This window comes from Camellia sinensis, chromosome 12 (assembly GCF_055761805.1).
Source record: "Camellia sinensis isolate YWXY chromosome 12, ASM5576180v1, whole genome shotgun sequence".
NCBI lineage: Eukaryota > Viridiplantae > Streptophyta > Magnoliopsida > Ericales > Theaceae > Camellia > Camellia sinensis.
The window spans coordinates 145,756,112-145,775,580 of record NC_138972.1 but is presented as its reverse complement, the minus strand read 5'-3'; the positions used below and the strand labels follow the sequence as shown (position 1 = coordinate 145,775,580).

General features: G+C 31.2%; 1 protein-coding gene and 1 pseudogene across 1 annotated transcript; one reads left to right on the top strand and one right to left on the bottom strand.

Annotated features, from left to right (window-relative positions):
- The first annotated feature begins 3,519 nt into the window (after positions 1 to 3,519).
- Positions 3,520 to 4,890, top strand: LOC114301929 (aspartic proteinase CDR1 pseudogene; annotated as a pseudogene).
- Positions 4,891 to 10,669: 5,779 nt separating this feature from the next.
- LOC114301925 (uncharacterized) lies at positions 10,670 to 11,509 on the bottom strand. The gene has a single exon (XM_028246882.2). The coding sequence runs from the start codon at positions 11,507 to 11,509 to the stop codon at positions 10,670 to 10,672; it is 840 nt and encodes a 279-aa protein (XP_028102683.2).
- Between the last annotated feature and the right edge of the window lie 7,960 nt (positions 11,510 to 19,469).

The following is a 19,469-nucleotide window of genomic DNA, read 5'->3' as shown; positions in this document are numbered from 1 at the left end:
AATTATAATGACATGCTGACAACAAACAATTTTTACGAAAAGGTGAAAAATATTATAAATATTAATAATTAATATCATAAATTTTTTAATTACTATGTAATCATTTTAAAAAAATTATCCTGAATAATAATTTCCCTATCAAACATTCCCAAAAAGTAAAAATTGCATGAGTAATGTTAGAAATTTGAAAAGATTTACCAAATGTCACACATAGATATTAAACTCACATAATTTAAGTCCCACTCTCATATAAAATATTTGATAAAAAATTTGATATCTTTTGAGTCTTTAACATTTTTCAAAATGCAGTGCTCATATAGGGGGTGGAACCCCCAAATTGCACTCTAATGAGATCAACGTGGCCTAATAAAATAAAAAAAGAAGAAAAAAGTAATAAAATTTCTATTTTTAGAATATAAGATCTAAATTATTAAATATAATTCGACAACTTACCTTGTTGATCAATTCTTTAAATATTAATGAATGGGCAAAATTTAGGGAAAAATTTTGTCATATTGATAGTTATGTCCTAGTTATACATTAGTTGACTTGGTTATACATATTGGGGGTGTTAATTATGATATATTTTTATTATAATCCAAAAAAAAATTTGGTTATACTTTAATGTGGTTTGGTTATAACTCATTTTTTTTAGTTATGACCCCCGTATAAATGAATTATGTGATAAATTACATATGATATACGATTACATTCATAATATTATTCTAAATAATTTCAACTTGAAAAAACAAGCGAGAATTTACCATCATCAATGGATATATACAACCAGGGTGTGTTTGTTTTAAAGGATTAGGAAGTGGGATTGGACTGTTAGTCTCACCGGACTAATAGTCCATTGTTTGTTTCATTTTTTTTGCTCCGAACTAATAATCCCTCCGGGCTATTAGTCCCACAAATATGGGACTATCCTATCCCATGGGGGGAGGTGGGATAGAAACCATGAGATTGGTATCCTATGGGATTATTTTGTGAAATGTCCATTTTACCCTCTATGCTATTACTTAGCAAACAATTAGAAAATGATAAAATAGTCTTTTGAACATTTATAAATTATTTTTTTCGTGTTGTTAATTTAAAATTATATATTAAATAAAAAATTTTAATTATAAATTAAATTTAATTAAAAATAATAAATTATAAATTATGGCCTTATAAATTAAATTTTTTTAGTGTTGTTAAAAAATTAAATTTACATATTAAATTAAATTATTTTTTTAGTGTTGTTAATTTAAAATTATATATTAAATAAAAAATATAAATTATAAATTAAATTTATTTAAAAATAATAAATTATAAATTATGCCCTTATAAATTAAATTTTTTTAGTGTTGTTGAAAATTTAATTTATATATTAAATAAAAAATATAAATTATAAATTAAATTTATTTAAAAATAATAAATTATAAATTATGCCCTTATAAATTAAATTTTTTTAGTGTTGTTGAAAATTTAATTTATATATTAAATAAATTTATTTTTATTGTCGTTAATTTAAAATTATATATTAAATAAAAATACAAATTATAAATTATAAATTTAATTTAATTTAATTGAAAATAATAAATTAAAATAATTAAAATATTGTGCGAAAAATAAAATAAAACAAATTTTTATTTAATCTAACTAAAAATAATTAAAACATTAAAACTATATTTAATATTGCTATTACTTAGTAAATAATTGAAAAGGATAAAATAGTCATTTGAGCATTTATCATTCTCCATAATATTCCAAATAAACATTAAATAACTAAAAATAGTCCAATCCAGACATCTAATCCCATGACTAAACAAACATAGAATACAAACTTAGTCTAACCAAATAGTCCCAGGATAATGTATCCCAGGACTAATAGTCCGATGGATAACAATCCCCCCTTATCCAGTCCGTCCAAATAAACGCACCCCAATATCATAGCTAGTATTGTTACATTTTAGTTATTTCAATGACTAGCTATTAAAATAGTTATTACCAAATTATTAAAGGTTACAAAAAATTAAGGTTTTAAAGACTAAAATTTAAGGACAACATTATTTTTCAGGGATCAAATATTTTTGTTGCGAAAAGTTTTATTATTATATTTTTAGCAATGAAAATTAGATATTATTGATGAATTATTATCCTTTTGAGACCAAATTTTTTGTCTCAAAAAATAAATCATTTTGAAACCAAATTATTTTGTCCCTAAAAGTTTATTTATTTGTAACATTTTTAAAATTTTGTGGCTAAAAGCTTTATTTTGTACTTTTCATGACAACTTTTTAGCGACTATTCTCATAACGATAGAAATTGGTTCCTAAATGTCTTTTGTAACAAAATTTTTCCTTTAAGAGATCACAAAAATTAGTCTCTAAAACTCTTATATGTTATACTGTAACTACATTTGAAGAGTTTTTGGAGGCTATTTAAACAGTTTTTGTATATAGATAAGTAAAGTAAAGAGTAGCGTTAGAGAACATAGATTAAAAAAAAAAAAATTAAGAAAATAAAGAATTGCTTTCTTTATATGGGAAACCCCTTAATTGGACCATTGTTGGGTGAAAATGACAACTCAATTTATTTTGCTTCATAAACCCCCTGTGGAGAAAACACATAATTAAGTAAAGATAAATAAAACATTTTTTTTTCTTAGACAATATTGTCAAAGTACCATGTTACTGTAAACTAGAGTAACATGTTACTGTCAAACAGAGTAGCATGTTACTATGAGACAAAACTCTTTACATCAATTTCGACGGTAATATATATATATTTTTAAGAATTTCATAATCAACATGAATCTTTTTTGATAGATTTTGATGAGAAAATTTTAAAAATATTAATTTTATTAAAAACTGACATTTACATTAACAATTATTATTTTAAAGTTTAATATCTTGATAATGATGGTATGTATTGATCTTTTCAAAAAAAAAAACTTTTTATACTTGTCTTTAATGTTTTAAAATTTTATTATGAGAAAATTTTGACGAAATCTCCCTCTTTGTATTTTAACTAGTAAAAAATTAAGAGTATAACTCACACCAAAATGAATCTGGTCAAAGCATTACACATTTGAAACACTTTTTCTTGAATAATGTATATGTACTAATTAATATACTAATTAGTGCATCAATTGATGATGTGACATAATTTAAGAGGTTTTTGAAATTTATAATGTGATTAATGAATGGAATCAATAATAATGTTATAATTAATATTGATATACTAATTAATACATTAATTGATACATTTAGCACCACCACTTTTTCTCAACATAATCACTACCAAGAAATGATATCAAAAATACAATTTTGAGAAATTTTACATTATTTTATTTCCAATGTTTTTGGTCTATAATCACTCGGGTGAATGCACCATAAACTCACCCTTTGACGTTCCATTTTTTCCTTTATTTGCTTCTTTTCTCCTCTGTCACCCTCTGCCTAGGTAGCTATTTAAATGGTTCGGACGTTTAATCATCACCACTATCTCTCTCTCTCTCTCAAAATTTTAGTAATGGCAACCATTTTCAATTCATACTCTGGCTTCTATCTTTTGGCATTCTTTTGTTTCATTCAGCTTTCAGTAATTAATTATCCCATTGCAGCCCAGACTAGTGGCCGTAGTTTTGGTGGTGGTGGTTTCACCGCTGAACTCATCCACCGCGACTCCCCACTCTCCCCACTCTACAACCCATCCACCAACAAGTTGAACCGCCTCGTCAACTCTTTTCGTCGCTCATTTTCTCGTGCCAGTCACTTGAAGCAGACCTTAAAATCTTCAACTGATGGTATCCAATCCCAAATTGTTTACGCCGGTGGAGAGTACGTCATGAAGTTATCCGTTGGAACTCCACCTGTTCCATTGTTCGGGATTGTGGATACAGGTAGCGATCTTACTTGGACACAATGCAAGCCTTGCACTCAGTGTTTCAAGCAAAATTTACCGTACTTCGATCCCAATCATTCATCAACATACAAAGAGTTATCGTGTCGGTCACAATTTTGTGAGTTCTTGGGGAGTGCTGATCCCTCCACTTGTACCAGCAGGGATAGCATTTGCCAGTATAGCACACACTACGGAGACAATTCTTTCAGTATCGGTCACCTTGCTGCTGAAACATTCACCTTCGAATCATCGACTGACGGACGGGCAGTTCCGATCCCCATCATGGTCTTCGGTTGTGGGCATAATGACGAGGGCACGTTCAACGAGACAGCTACTGGTATAGTTGGCCTTGGGGGCGGCAAGCTTTCATTCGTAAGCCAATTGAGGCACTCGATTCACGGAAAATTCTCGTACTGTTTACCACCATTAGATTCATCACTTTCAAAAACCAAGTTAATTTTTGGCGACAATGCAGTAGTAAGTGGTGTCGGGGTCATCTCAACTCCAATAACCAAAAAATCAACCGACACATTCTATTACCTCACATTGGAGGGCATTAAAGTTGGAAACAAGAGCCTAACATACACACCGTCTTCCAAAGTGAATTCGGTTGATCAGGGTAACATCATCATCGACTCAGGGACAACTTTAACGCTCCTGCCAAATGAGTTGTATGAAAAATTAGAATCAGAATTGATAAAAGTCATTACAGGAAACCGTACTTCGGATCCACTAGGGTTGTTCAGCTTATGTTATAGTAATAGCATCGATATTACCAAGTTGCCTACAATAACATTCAAATTCACCGGAACTGACCGTGAACTGCCACTGTTGATTACTTTCTTACAAAACGGAAATGGTCCAGTATGTTTAGCCTTTGTTCCTACCGATGAACTCCCAATCTTTGGAAACTTGTCACAAATGAACCTCTTGATCGGTTATGATCTTGTCAAAAGTGTAATTTCTTTCAAGCCAACTGATTGCACCAAGTGGAACTAGTGCAAATTAATTATTTTATAAATTATTTATGTATGAATAAAATTAAATTAGGTTGTATTAATCTTATTAAGTTTTTAAATATTGATTATGTTGGTGTTTGTTCATGCTGACAGTGTAGGTTAAAAACTAGCCTAAGAAAAGAATATATAATGTTTTTTCAATTTTCATTTACATTTTTCAAGATCCAAACACACTATTAATGTGTTTCTGCCTTTCATTTGGTTAGTTTCTTGGACAAGTGCCTCCTTGTCTTGCCAAAAAGGAAAGGTGAAAAAAAAAAAAAAAAAAAAAAAAAAATATGGGCATATGACCTTCCCAAGACAGTTGGTCATTAGTGCAGCAAATTGCAGGTTCAAAAATGTTGGTTTTGATAATTTAGTTTTTAGTTTTCTTTGTAAATTTGGCAGTAGAAACACCATCCTCAGTCTCGCTAGATTATCCAGAAACTTCTAGACTAAAGTTGCCAGAAGGAAAAAAAAAATTGTTAAATTTATGTTAATTCGGCCTCTCAACGAAGCAAGAAAGAACTCGTGTTTTTGTTGTTAATTCATGTTAAACTAGATTTCAAATTTCATATGCATCAATTTTCATTACATGATGTACATAGACATATTTCATCTTGCATTTTCTCTGACCTCTAGGGAAATCCTCTTTCCCCATCCCCCATCCCCCAACTTTCCCCACACTAGCACAATTTGGAAGACAGGGAGAGAGCATGCAAAGGTTAGGGGGTGTGGAGAATGGCTTTCATCCTAAGCCTCAAACAATTATCTGCACTTTAACAACTAATCAAACTCAAGCTTAGCTTTAGTTTACATAACCATACTACAATGTTTGTATATGAAGTTCAATTCATTAATTACAGGAGCAAATTGTATCCAAAACTGGAAACAACAGAGCCAATTAAAATACATATATGCTAAAATTGTGGAGCTTGTTGTATTTTTTTCAAACCTCAGGAGAGGTAAGTGTAATTTACATATGTTTATTATATAGCTCTGAATACATACTGATTTTCCAGGATTGCCATTCGTCTTCAATTATTTGCATACCATATATAACTACTCTCAAAATTTTAAAATTCATAATAAAAATTAAGAACCTTCCAAATATTTTGATTTAATTTATGGAAGGTCAAAGGGTGAGTTTATGGTGCATTCACACATGAGTGATTATAGACCAAAAACATTGGAAACAAAATAATAATGTAAAATCTTACGATATTTCTTAGTAGTGCCTCCTGCTCATAAAAAAATATTTCGAATTTGGAATGTTTTGACCAGATTCATTTTAGTGCGACTTACTAATACACCAAATTTAAATTTACATAATAAATTCATATTTTAAATATTTCTTTTTGGTATTTTTTTCTAAGCATAATTTATGAATGATTTTTAGATTGACAAAACATTGAGTAGAGCTTATTATGGTTATTAATGTTTGATTCTATGAATCTTGTGCATAGAATGAGATGATTCTGGTTAATTTGCCAGTAATGTACCAACTATATATATGCATTGATGATAGTTAATTCTTGCTTATTTTTTCAAATTAAAATTATTTACAATAATGTTATAAAGGTAATGTTATACCATATGCAATTTATGAAATAATTCAATCATATGAGACTCATAATTATTTTATAAAAAAAAAATGAGTTATAAACAAATACCACAAAATGTATAAACCTAGAAATGAGTCTTTACTATTTAAAGGGAGAGATTTTGTTGTTTAATTATTACTAACTTCCACAATCAGTATTTAAATAGAAAGATTGTGATAGGCGTATAATTGGCAATTCCATATCACCTCAAGGTTTTTTTTTTTTTTTAAAGAAACATTTACATACAATTCCTAATTTATGACCTTATACTCCATTAAGTCCTACTAAGATTTTTTTGACATTCAAGTCTCATTAAATTTTTAATAATCTAAGTTGCTCTTTAAACATTGATTGTTTACCATTTATGATTATCTATAAAAAAAATATGATAATTTGACATTTATTTTGATTTTAAAAACTTTAAGATATCAACTTTTAAATTGAAAAAACTAAAAAAAAAAAAATTATGTGCAAAAAAAAAAAAAAGAAAACTAATTTTTTTTTTTGAAAAAAATTGAATTATTTTTTTGTGCAAAACTAAAAATTTTGTGTCTATAACTTGATGATGGAACACACACCAAAAAAAAATAATAACTTTAAAAATGAAAAAATTGATAATGTTATCAGTTTTAAAACTAGAAATGTGATGCCCAAAATTTTTGGAACATCAAGGAAAATTAAATAAACAAAATGACTTAATAGATCAAAATATTTATGATAAAAATTAGGAACCTTCAAAATATTTTGATTTAATTACACACATTTAATTTTTGTTGTACACTTTTTTTTTTTTTCCTTTTTTGATTTGTTTTGTACACTCGTGAGGAATATTGTGGGAGCTCCAAAACCTCATAATAAATTTGTAAATTTATTGAATTAAAAAATAAATTTAAATTGGCTAATCCATTAAAGTAATAGTTTTCAAAATATTAATAATTCCATAATTTATAGTTTCAAATGGAAAGATAAAAAAGTATTTCATATCTCTCCAACCTAATCATCTCCCACTTATTTTTATTTCCTTTAAAAAAAATTAAAACTTTTTTCTTACTATATTATTATATTATTCATACCATATATAACTACTTTCAAATTTTAAAAATTCATGATAAAAATTAAGAACCTTCCAAATATTTTGATTTAATTTATGGAAGGTCAAAGGGTGAGTTTATGGTGCATTCACACGAGTGATTATAGACCAAAAACATTGGAAACAAATTAATAATGTAAAATCTTTCAAGATTGTATTTATTATATCATTTCTTAGATAAAAAGTATTTCGAATTTGGAATGTTTTGACTAGATTCATTTTAGTATGACTTACTAATACACCAAGTTTAAATTTACATAATAAATTCATATTTTAAATATTTCTTTTTGGTATTTTTTTCTAAGCATAATTTATGAATGATTTTTAGATTGAGAGAATATTGAGTAGAGCATGTTATGGTTATTCATGTCTGATTCTGTGAATCTTGTGCATAGAATAAAACGATTCTAGTTAACTTGCCAGTAATGTACGAGCTGTACACACTATAACAATTTGCAATTTTGGCAATTAAATTTGGCTAAACTTTTTTTAGTCGTCAAAAGTTGTAAAATAGGCGACTAAAAATTACATTGGTCGCTGTTGACTATGATTTTTAGATACTAATTTTTTTTAGTAGCTGTATCTTAATTATTGGCGACTAAAAAAAATTAATCGCTAAATATGCCACAATAGGCGACTAATTATTGTTTTAGCCAGCATTAGATCTTGTTTTAAGCTACTAAAATTTTTGTTAGTCGTGGTATACCAGTTTTTGGCTACTAAAATAAATTTGGTTGCCAAAAAGCTAACATAATATTTGCAATTAAACTTTGGCGACCAAAGACGAAAAGAGAAATGGAGACAGAGCACTATTATAAATTGAAACGCGTGCTTATAAGAGGATAACGCGTGTTTTTAATTTCACTTTACACCATCCACAGCGTTTGTCAAAAAACGTTGTCTAAAAAATGTGGTTATAGGCAACTTTTGTTGTAGTGCGCCCTTCATTTGCTTAGTTTCTTGGACAAGTGCCTTCTTGTCTTGCCAAAAAGGAAAGCTTAAAAAAAGAAGAAGATGGGCATGTGACCTTCCCAAGACACCTTCCCAAGACAGTTGATCATTAGTGCAGCAAATTGCTGGTTCAAAAATGTTGGTTTTCATAATTTAGTTTTTAGTTTTCTTTGAAAATTTGGTGGTAGAAACACCATCCTTAGCCCTTCTAGATTATCTAGGAACTTCTAGACTAAAGTTGCCAAAAGAAGAAAAAAAATTGTTAAATTTATGTTAATTCGGCCTCTTAACGAAGCAGGTAAGAAGAGTGCTTGTTTTTGCTGTTAATTCATGTTAAATTAGATATTACATTTCATATGCATCAATTTTCTTTACATCATGTACATAAACATGTTTCATCTTGCATTTTCTCTGACCTCCCCTGTTTGTTTTGGGATATGAGAGGGAGATTGGGATTAGGATAGTTGTGGATCCCATTTAATGTGTTGTTTATTTACAGAGTTGAGGAAGGGACTGTTAAGCCGAAGGGCTTAGGACAGGCCTTGCAGATGGGATTCGGATGAGCCTCCAGGACATGGTATTAGAAAAATAATAAGCGAACTAGAAATTTTTTATTTTTATTTATTTATTGTTTTATTTTTTACATGTCGCACATTTTTTTTAAGATTAATGTTTATTTTTATTTTTTTTTTGTTAAGTAAAAATCATTATTTTATTTATTTTATTTTTTTCTGAAAATTTTTTATTTTATTTTTATTTTTTAAAATTATTTTACATGTTGGACATTTTTTTTAAAACATTAATGTTTAATGTTTTTGTATTTTTTTTATTTTTTTATTGTTTTATATTTATTTTATATAAAAATAATTTAACAATCCATACACTAACAACTATCATAAAAACAAACACAATTTTACTTAATTCCCTCATTATCAATCCCTTCCATCCTACCTATGAAAACAAACGAGAGGAAAATCCTCTTTATCCATCCCCCAACTTTCCCCACACTAGCACAATTTGGAAGACAGAGGGAGAGAGCATGCAAAGGGTTAGGGGGTGCGGAGAATGGCTTTCATCCTAAGCCTCAAACAATTATCTGCACTTTAACAACTATTCAAACTCAAGTTTTGCTTAGTTTAACCATACAACAATGTTTGTATGTGAAGTTCAACTCATTAACAACAGGAGCAAATATTTATCCGAAACAGGTAACGACAAAGCCAATCAAAATATATTTATGTCAAAACTGTGAGGCTTGCATTTTCTCCAAACCTCATACAGTCGTTGTAATTTACCCATGTTCATTGTATAGCTCTAAATACATCCTGACTTTCTTCAATTGCTATCCGTATTCAATAATTTGCATTCATCCTCAATAATTTGCATCAATACTTGGGAAAATGTCATGACAGATGCCTTCATCTAGAAGCTGCCCATTGTGATGGTTCAACAACCTTTTTAGTATTCCTATCCTACTGCTCTCATTTGCATCCTTCAGCACCCTCTTTAGCACTATATGTACTTACCTCCACTGAATATATACTTACCACTATTCTTTTGAAATAATACAAAAGCTTCAATTTAAAACTTCATGAACTTTCACTTCTCATATTTATATTCTTTGATTGTGATACCTGAACCTTAACTTAGATTGGAGACATTTGTTAATGATATTTGATTCCACATAAGCTGGCTATTACCCAAAATTTTGAATGGTATTTATATAACACAATACCTACCTAGGCCCTGAAAACAAAATGAGGCAATTCGTATTCATTTTGTGTTTCAATAACTCTCCTGATCACTAAGAAAAATTAAGCAAAAGACAACAAAGATGAAATGGGAAATTGATCTTAAAATAAGAAAACAAAAATGAAATAGGAAATTGATTTTAAAACAAAGATGAAATGAGAAACAACCTCACTCCTCAAATCTGAGGCACCACCAAGGATAACTATCAACCAAAACAAAATAAATATTTCTTTTATCAACATATTGAAACAACTAGAACCCTTTACAACATCATGTAATTGATAACAGAGATCAAAACAGCATAATATATCAAGAAAACCATATACTATTTTATATTTAAATAAAATAAAAATTTGAACAAGGTTATGCCATGACAACCATATTTATTTGGTGTTCTCGTTGTCACTTAGCTCATCTTCAATGTCTGAAATATTCAATCTCGCTGACCCCTGCTTCGCCCATTTCACAATTTTCTCAGCTTCGCGATTGATTTTCTCTTCCTCTTTCATTGCCTTCTTTAGAATTTTCTGTTGCTCTTTCGCTGAAAAAATATTCAAATCCGACAGGAACCCCTCGCTATTCCTCCCCCAATCAACATCAAGTCCAATTTCCTTGCTATTTTTCCTGGAAACCCTTTTGGGAGAACACCAGAAACAACCTGTTTTCTTAGGTGGTGATGGAGAATCAAAAAAAATTGGAGGATCAGAAGGGGATAAAAATGACCCAGATCGTGATTTTGGTTTCGAACCCATTTTCCCATCTGGGTTTTCCTTCAAAGGTGAGAAATTCCCATTTCCAGCAGATGAATTCGACGATTTCGAAACAGAAGAACCAGACCCAGATCTCAATTTCGGATTCAAAACCTGTTGTTGGTCATTTGGGTCTTCATCAAACGGTGAATGTAACTGGGGTTTTCCTTCAACTGAGCTATCGAATTGGGGATTGATCGCTTTAACAGAGGGAAAGTGTGAATTGAAGCTTGAAGAAGAAGGGTTGTTCTTGTGATTGGCAAGAGTGGGAGACATTTTTGTGGTTGTTGTTGGTAAGGACTTAAGCCTGCGGAAGCGAGTCTCGAGGTGAGACGGAAGAACAGAGTCGGAAGTGAAACCAGAGCAGTTAATGGCGGCAACCTGTTCAAGAACAGAGTGATCCATTGCTTGACTGAGGAGCTCTTCCACTGCACACTCATCACTACTATCTGACAGAAACGAAAAATCCGCCATTGCAGAGCGAGAGAGAGAGAGAGAGAGAGAGAGGGGTTTGGCGGCCCCTTGGGGGTTCTTCTGGTCATGTCATGGAGGTACAACGGTTATATCTTTTTCAAACTTTTGACTTCAATGGTAGGCCGGTGGGACCCACTGGCGCTGCCTCTCGGACCACTTCATTTTTGTACACCAAGAGAAATTATAAAATACAAAAATGCTAAAAATTTTAAAAATTTTATCAAAAGTTTTTATATGGGATTCATATTGTGTATATCTTATATTCATGTGAGATATTTGGTAAAAATTTTAATAGAAGATTTGATAAAATTTTTTGAGATTTCTAACACTACTCTATAAAATATTTGCAGAGAATTAATGCTAAGGACTTAAATGTTTGGAAAAATTAGTCTAAGGTCCCTCTCCCACTTTTCATACTGGAAGAGATCTACAAAATTATTTTTTGATGTCTAAGGTCCCTAAACATTTATCAGAGAAATTTGACCCTTTGTCTCTCATCCTCTACTGCAGAGCAACACTTCCTCTCTCTCTCTCTCTTTCCAAAACCCTAGAGAGAAGAGATGGGCAAAGCAGCACGAGGAGCCGAGGCTGTAGAGTTGGATAGGCTCGTCTTCAGAATCGAAAGCATATCAAAGACTCAGATTGATTCTATCAAGAAAACGAACGAGGTTCGATCAGCTCTCCATTAAATGCCGTCGCCGAATCCGGTTCCTCCACCAATCCTCACCGCCGCTTAAGGAGTCTCAACCGCTTCTCCCGGCTCCTTTCTGGACCCCCCTGAATTCGCTGACACTCCGAGAGGGAGATCATCACTAAATCGGACCTCCACCGAACACACGGTTCTACCAATTGTTCACTCACGCTCGAGTTCGCCATTCGATCGCCGATGGGAGTGCGAAATCGCACAAGATGTCCACATCACATAGATCCAGCATTTGACCCTATTGATGTCCCATTCAGTTCCATGAATTTCTTGTATTCAAAACCATCCATCCAAACTTGGTCTGGCCCGTTGGTGGACCCAGGTGCTATCGGTGCTCCCAGAAGAAAGAAAGATAAGAAGTCTGCTCGGATCAAGGGGAATGAAGGGTTGTAATATAATCTTTGGTTCTTACGGGAGATGCAATTCATGAATTTATAAGTGTTGCTCGACCAATATGCCTTTAATACAAACCAGAATACCTATTAAATTGCATTGAGAGAGTGAAATATCTTGTGTCATATTTCTTTTATGTCCTATTTTTTGGATTGGCGAGAAGCTTCTCTGAGTTGCAAGAGTTCGTGAATCATGGTGGGGTGATCTTCAAAACCTATGTGGTTGGGGACTATGTGAAATGCGTAAAGAGGATTGTATTCTTTGTTGTCATGATATTTGTCTTCGAGTGCTCGCAGTCACTGCAAAGCAGGATTCTATGCTCATGGTTTATGTTCTTCATTAATTGATTTCTCTTTGCACAAAAACACATTTTAATATATATATATATATATATATATAGGTTGCTATTGTTGCTTATTCACTCAATGAAATGATCTTCTCTCTTTGCTTTGAACTAAAATTTCTTTGGATTGGTCAAGAGAAATTTTCTGGTTTGAGCTGAAATTTCTCTGGGTTAGTCTAGAGAAATTCTCTGGTTTAAATTGAATTTTCTCTGGATTGGTCCAGAGAAATTCTATGGTTTGAACTGAAATTTCTCTGGGTTGATCCAGAGAAATTCTCTAGTTTGGATTGAACTAGTCCTCAATGTTGTCCAGAGAAATTTGACAACCTCTTCTTTTTCAACTTTCTCTGGATTTCCAGCAAGAGCAAAAGTTGCTTGAAGAAAGGGTTGCTACGTTGTGTGGAGAAATTTTCAAATTTTCTCTGGACCAATTTTCTCTGGATCAACTTGAGGGACCTTAGACATTATGAAAATATTAGATGTCCTTTATGCTATTAAATCTTAATATGAAGGTCCTTAAAAAAAAAAAAAACCTAAATGTTTTAGGGTAAATTATAAATACACTCTTTGAGATTTTCTTAAAATATAGATTGTCTCATGCGATTTGAAAAATTATAAATATCTCCTTATTAGAATTTTTTATTTAACAGAACTAACTAAAAAAATGAAATTCATAATTACTCTCCTATACAATAATAAAATTACTTAAATTATTAATTGAAACATATTTTTAATATCATTAAAAACTGTTAATTGACTTGATAATTTATTAATAAAATAAGCGATTTGTTATGAAATTAGAAACTTCAAGGAGTGAAATGTAATTTTCAAAATCATAAAGGTCGATTCGTATTTTAATCAAACTTCAGGGGTGTATTTGTAATTTATCCAATATTTTATTATGGGTGATGATTCAAAGTTTTAAAGTCGGAGTTCTAAACTCAATTCTAATGACGTACAAAATTAAAAATAAAAAATAAAAAAACAAACAGAAGCATAAACATCACTATCATTGTAGGGCCCACACAATTAGAGTTTCTTTAGAACCCTTACTTTAGAGCTCCCAACCGTTTTTTGTTTTATAAATATTTTTATTAAATATCTTATATGGATGTGGGACTCATATGAGACTCGCGTGATATGAGTCTCACACCTATGTAAGGCATTCACTAAAAATATTAGTAAAACATTTAGAGCTCACATGAGTATAGGATCTACAAATAATCCATAGGTATGGGTTTTACAGCCAAGTGAGATATTTGATAGAAATATTAATAAATTATTTAAGATTTCTAACATTTTTCATTCCAAGAGTATTTAAGAGTCTGTTTGGTAACCATTCCGTTTTCAGTTTGCAGTTTATATTTACAAAAATTTTAAAAATTATCATAAAAACTTGTTTGATAATTTTTTTGGTTTATAAATTATTGTCTCAGTTTCTAAATTTGAGAAAAAAACGTAAACTCAAAAAATGAGTTTACGTTTTCAGTTTTCAATTTTTTTTTCAAAAATTTTTTTTTAAATAATTTTTTTTAATTAATATTTTTTAATTAATTTTTTTTCAAATATTTTTTTTTCCCAATTAAATTTTTTTTCAATTATTTTTTTAATTAATTTTTTTTCAAATAATTTTCTTTCAATTAATTTTTTTTCAAACAATTTTGTTTTCCAAATAATTTTTTTTTCAATTAATTTTTTTAATTAAGTTTTTTTTTTCAAGTAATTTTTTTTTCAAATAATTTTTTTCCGAATTAAATTATTTTTTTGATTAATTTTTTTTTTCATTTTTTTCAAATAATTTTTTTTTCAAATAATTTTTTTTCCAATTAATTTTTTTTTTTCAATTATAATGTCTATGATCTCATTGTCATAAATAATAAAAATAAATATAAATATTTTAGGCCTAAACAAACATATTTTTAAGTTTATGTTTTTAAATTTTTTTAAACATTTTATTCAAACCAAACACGTTTATAATTTATATTTTTTTAAAAATAAACAAAAATCAATTTATAAAATTTTTACAAACATAAACAAAAAACGTAAACGTTATCAAATGTTACATAAGTGTTCACACTTTCTAACCAATCATTATTTATCATGCATTCTCAAACTTGTTAATCACCCAAATGTGTTTTTCCAAAATGAAATATAGACGTGAGATAAATGATAAGTCCCACTTTTTATCCCAAGTAATATATACAATTTTTTAGATGGGCATTATGCTTAATCCTCAAACATAATGATATGATAATCAATTAGCATATTTAAAATTACTTTCACTTTCATATCTTCTTTAATAATTAACAAATCATTTCTCTTATATAACAATAAATCTAAAAATGAATCTAAAAAATAAATGTATATTATTTTCCTTTTGTAGGACTATGTTTGATATATTAGTTGACGGGTGGAAAATATAAAAATATATTTTAGAATGTGTAACAATTATTTCAATTTTTTAAATATTGAGAGATACCCTTCCTTTTATAAAGTAGTAATTTATTGAAAATATAAAATATGTATATTTGTTATTGTGAGTACTATAGTATAACATAGAACTTATTAAATATTAAATATTATGTATAATTGAAATACTTGATATATTTGATAGTGTTCTTAATATTATTGTTAAATAAATTTAGTAAAAAGTCATGCCAAAGATAATTCATTGGCTATCATTAAGATACACAAAATAATTAACATTAAAATTTCAATACAACTTTTATGCATTTTAATATATTTTTTTATTTTTTTAATACATATTTAACAATATTACCGATAGGCCTTTGAGCTATCATTAGCATTGTCAATCAGTGTTTGTTATTGTAGAAGATTACATATACATTCTTGGACAATTTCGTGAGGAAAAAAATAAAATAAAATAAAATAAAATAAAATTCTTTGTTTTTTTTTTTTTTTTTTTTTCATGGCATATAGGGGTTAAGACATTTTTGCACATTTACACTTCATCCTAAATCTCATTTTAATCTTTTCTTTTTTAATTGAACAATTAGAATAAGGTCAAGTTTGGCATATACAAAATAATCCATCTTTTTATCTTTTTGTCTTTTTTTCATCACATCACCTCTCTACTTTTCTGCACATCTTTTTGTAAAAAGACAAAAAGTATACTTATTTAGGTCATCTCAAACGACCCATAAATTACTAACTTCCCCTGAGACAATACAAGTTGAGATACTGTATAGTTGCACCATAGAGATAATAGACAAGGAAGGTTTCCACAATTATATAAAACCTGATCCTTTAATTTCCACATTGTTAGAAAGGGGTGATCAAGGGCAACATTGACATTTAGTCACTAAGGTTGCTGCCATCATCTTATTCTGTTGGCCATTCTAACGAATAGAAAATCTTATTAATAGTTTCAAAACTTAAAAAAACTCAGTGTTACTAAGCTTATGAAATAGACCATTATTGTCACGTCCCAAACTCGCCCCTAAAAGTTTGGGCATGACCTATTCGAAAACGGACACTTAACCTGATATACATAACATATGGGGCCTGAATGGAAGCATTATATATTATAAAATAACATGAAATAAAAAGAAACTACATCCATTGAGCGACCACTATCATGCCAGGATCACAAATAGTGCATCAGATGGTGAATGTTTACATATACAAACACCGCCCTTTGTTTGGGCGTATAACGAAAACATTGCAGACATATTATGGACAATCAGCGTACAAGCCAAAACTTAGCAAAACTCCACAAAAACGGGCAGGTTTCATCCAAATGCCTGGACACACAGAGGTCAACAAGGGAGGGACGAGCATCGAGGGTTACGGCTGACCTCCAGATTTGCTACCTACAAGGTTAGACAAAATATAGAGTGAGACAATCTCAGTGAGTAATAGTGCTTTAATAATTCAATGATCAACTTGAATTACAATGCATATCAATGCGTATATAATGCAAAATACATGTAGTCAATCTTATCTTGTAATTGTTTCCAGAATGGCCTTGGGCCCAGTCTTTAAACAGAATGGTTTTAAGCCTATGAACAGAGCGGCTTTGAGCCATTAAACAGAGTGGCATTGAGCCCTTAAACAGAGTGGCATTAAACCCTTTAATTAGAGTGGCTTAAGCCCTGTCTTGCATGTATGAACTCAAGAGGTGTCTCGCACGGACTCTAGAGGTGACTCACACTATAGTACTTAGTTCCGTACATTACTTTGTTTCATATCATAACAGATTATACCGAATGGCCATAGGCCTAACAGAGCTTACAGATTGGCCAGAGGCCCAGATATCACAAAACAGCCTTAGGCCTCACAGGTTTCACAAAACAGCCATAGGCCCAGACATTAACAGATCAGCTTTAAGCCCAGAATACCAACAGATTGGCTTTAAGCCCAATTCATATATGTATGGTGTCACACCCCAAAACCGCCCCTAAAAGTTTTGGTCATGACTACATCAGAAACGGACATAAAATCGATATATGTAACGTATGGGGCCTGAACGGAAGCACTTGATAACAAAAATCTATTCCATTGAGCTACCACTATTATGCCAGGATCACACATCACATTAGGTAAATAATATACAGAAAACTTACACACATATACTTCAACTCAGCCCCACAATTGGGCGTATAACAAAAATATTAATGAAAGACAACCAAAGCATAATCCAAAAAAAACTAACAACATTTTACAAAATGTACGGGCTTCAGCGAAGTGCCTGGACACACCGAGGTTGACAAGAGAGAGACGAGCCTTAAGGGTTAGGACTGGTCTCTTGGTTGATTACCTACAAAAACAGACAAAATACAGGATGAGTGAAACTCAGTGAATAATAGTGCATAAATAATGTAATGTTTAACTTGAGTAACAATGCATATAACTGCAGAGGCATATGATTAACTACATTTTGTAATTACTTCCAGAACAGCCATGGGTCTAGTTTTCTTAACAAAATGGCTTAAAGCCCACTAATGTACAGAACAGCCATAGGCCTAATAGATACAGAACGGCTTAGCGGCCCAGAAATAACAGAACGGCCCACCGGCCCAGAATTAACAAAACGGCCTAGCGGCCCAGAAATAACAAAATGGCCTAGCGGCCCAGAAATAACAGTACGGCCTAGCAGCCCAGAAATAACAGAATGGCCTAATGGTCCAGAAATAATAGAACGGCCTAGCGGCCCAGAAATAACAGTACGGCCTAGCGGCCCAGAAATAACAGTACGACCTAGCGGCCCAGAAATAACAGAACGGCTTAGCGGCCCAGAAATAACAGAATGGCCTAACGGCCCAGAAATAACAGAACGGCCTAGCAGCCTAGAAATAACAGAACAGCCTAACGGCCCAGAAATAACAGAACGGCCTAGCGGCCTAGAAATAACAGAACGGCCTAGCGGCCCAGAAATAACAGAATGGCCTAACGGCCCAGAAATAACAGAACGGCTTAGCAGCCCAGAAATAATAGTACGGCCTAGCGGCCCAGAAATAACAGAATGGCCTAACGGCCCAGAAATAACATGTGTATGGACTCAAGAGGTGGCTCGTACGGATTCTAGAGGTGGCTCCCACCAAAGTGTAGCACTTAGTTCCGTACAACACTTTGCTCCATACCAGAAATCATCAGAACAGATTAACTTTAGCATCATACAGAAATTACATACATTCTTTCCATTATTCACATGAATTACCATCGGTAATATAGGTTTAACAGAACGTTACTGATAATTGTTAGCAAAAGGTAACACATTCCAGAGACACGGAGATACCATAGGTCCCATAAATAATGTACATACATTCCATTTATTCGTTGTGAATCAATATAGCTAGCATGCAGATAATAGAGTATCCATAACATTTAGTAACGGGAGACGCATGTATCATGATAGTGTGGTCAATATAGACAGAATAATTCATATAAGAACGTGGGTCATATAACGGTGGTAGACCTTTGTGTTCATATTATAGGTCCTGAATAACCTTAGATTCATGTATAATACAACCGAATAATCTTCGATTCACACAAGTACCATCCTTTCTGGATGAACATAAGTTCCATTTATTTCTTAAGAATGGCGTAGTTTGCTAATAGATAACAAAGCGTTAATGTTCGTTAGTGACAAAGCAGAAAGGTTCCAAAGTCATACCGATGTATGCAAATCTTCCAACATTTATACAAGTTCACACTGATTCTCAACCGATATAAATGTTAAGGTAATCATTCACACAGAACAGAGCGTTAGTAACCATAGTCATTAACGGTAAGTAAAATGTACATTTGCCGTACTATTACTCACAGTGCATGGATGGAGCGATAATCCCTCCCGGTAGGTGCCCTACATATGCATGCCATACAAGAATTAGTTCGTTTCATTTTTAAACTATTTCCTAACTCGTTTTACTTCGAATAAGTTTACAAACATCAAAAAGCATCAAATACTGATTTCAAACATATCAGAGGGTCAAGCACGTAAAACGGAGCAGACGAGGTTTCCCGACATGGGCCGCACGTGCGGCTGTCCCCTCCGCACG

Bases quoted from the DNA above. Each gene is read 5' to 3' on its own strand.
- LOC114301925 (XM_028246882.2), bottom strand. From the start codon at position 11,509: ATGGCGGATTTTTCGTTTCTGTCAGATAGTAGTGATGAGTGTGCAGTG.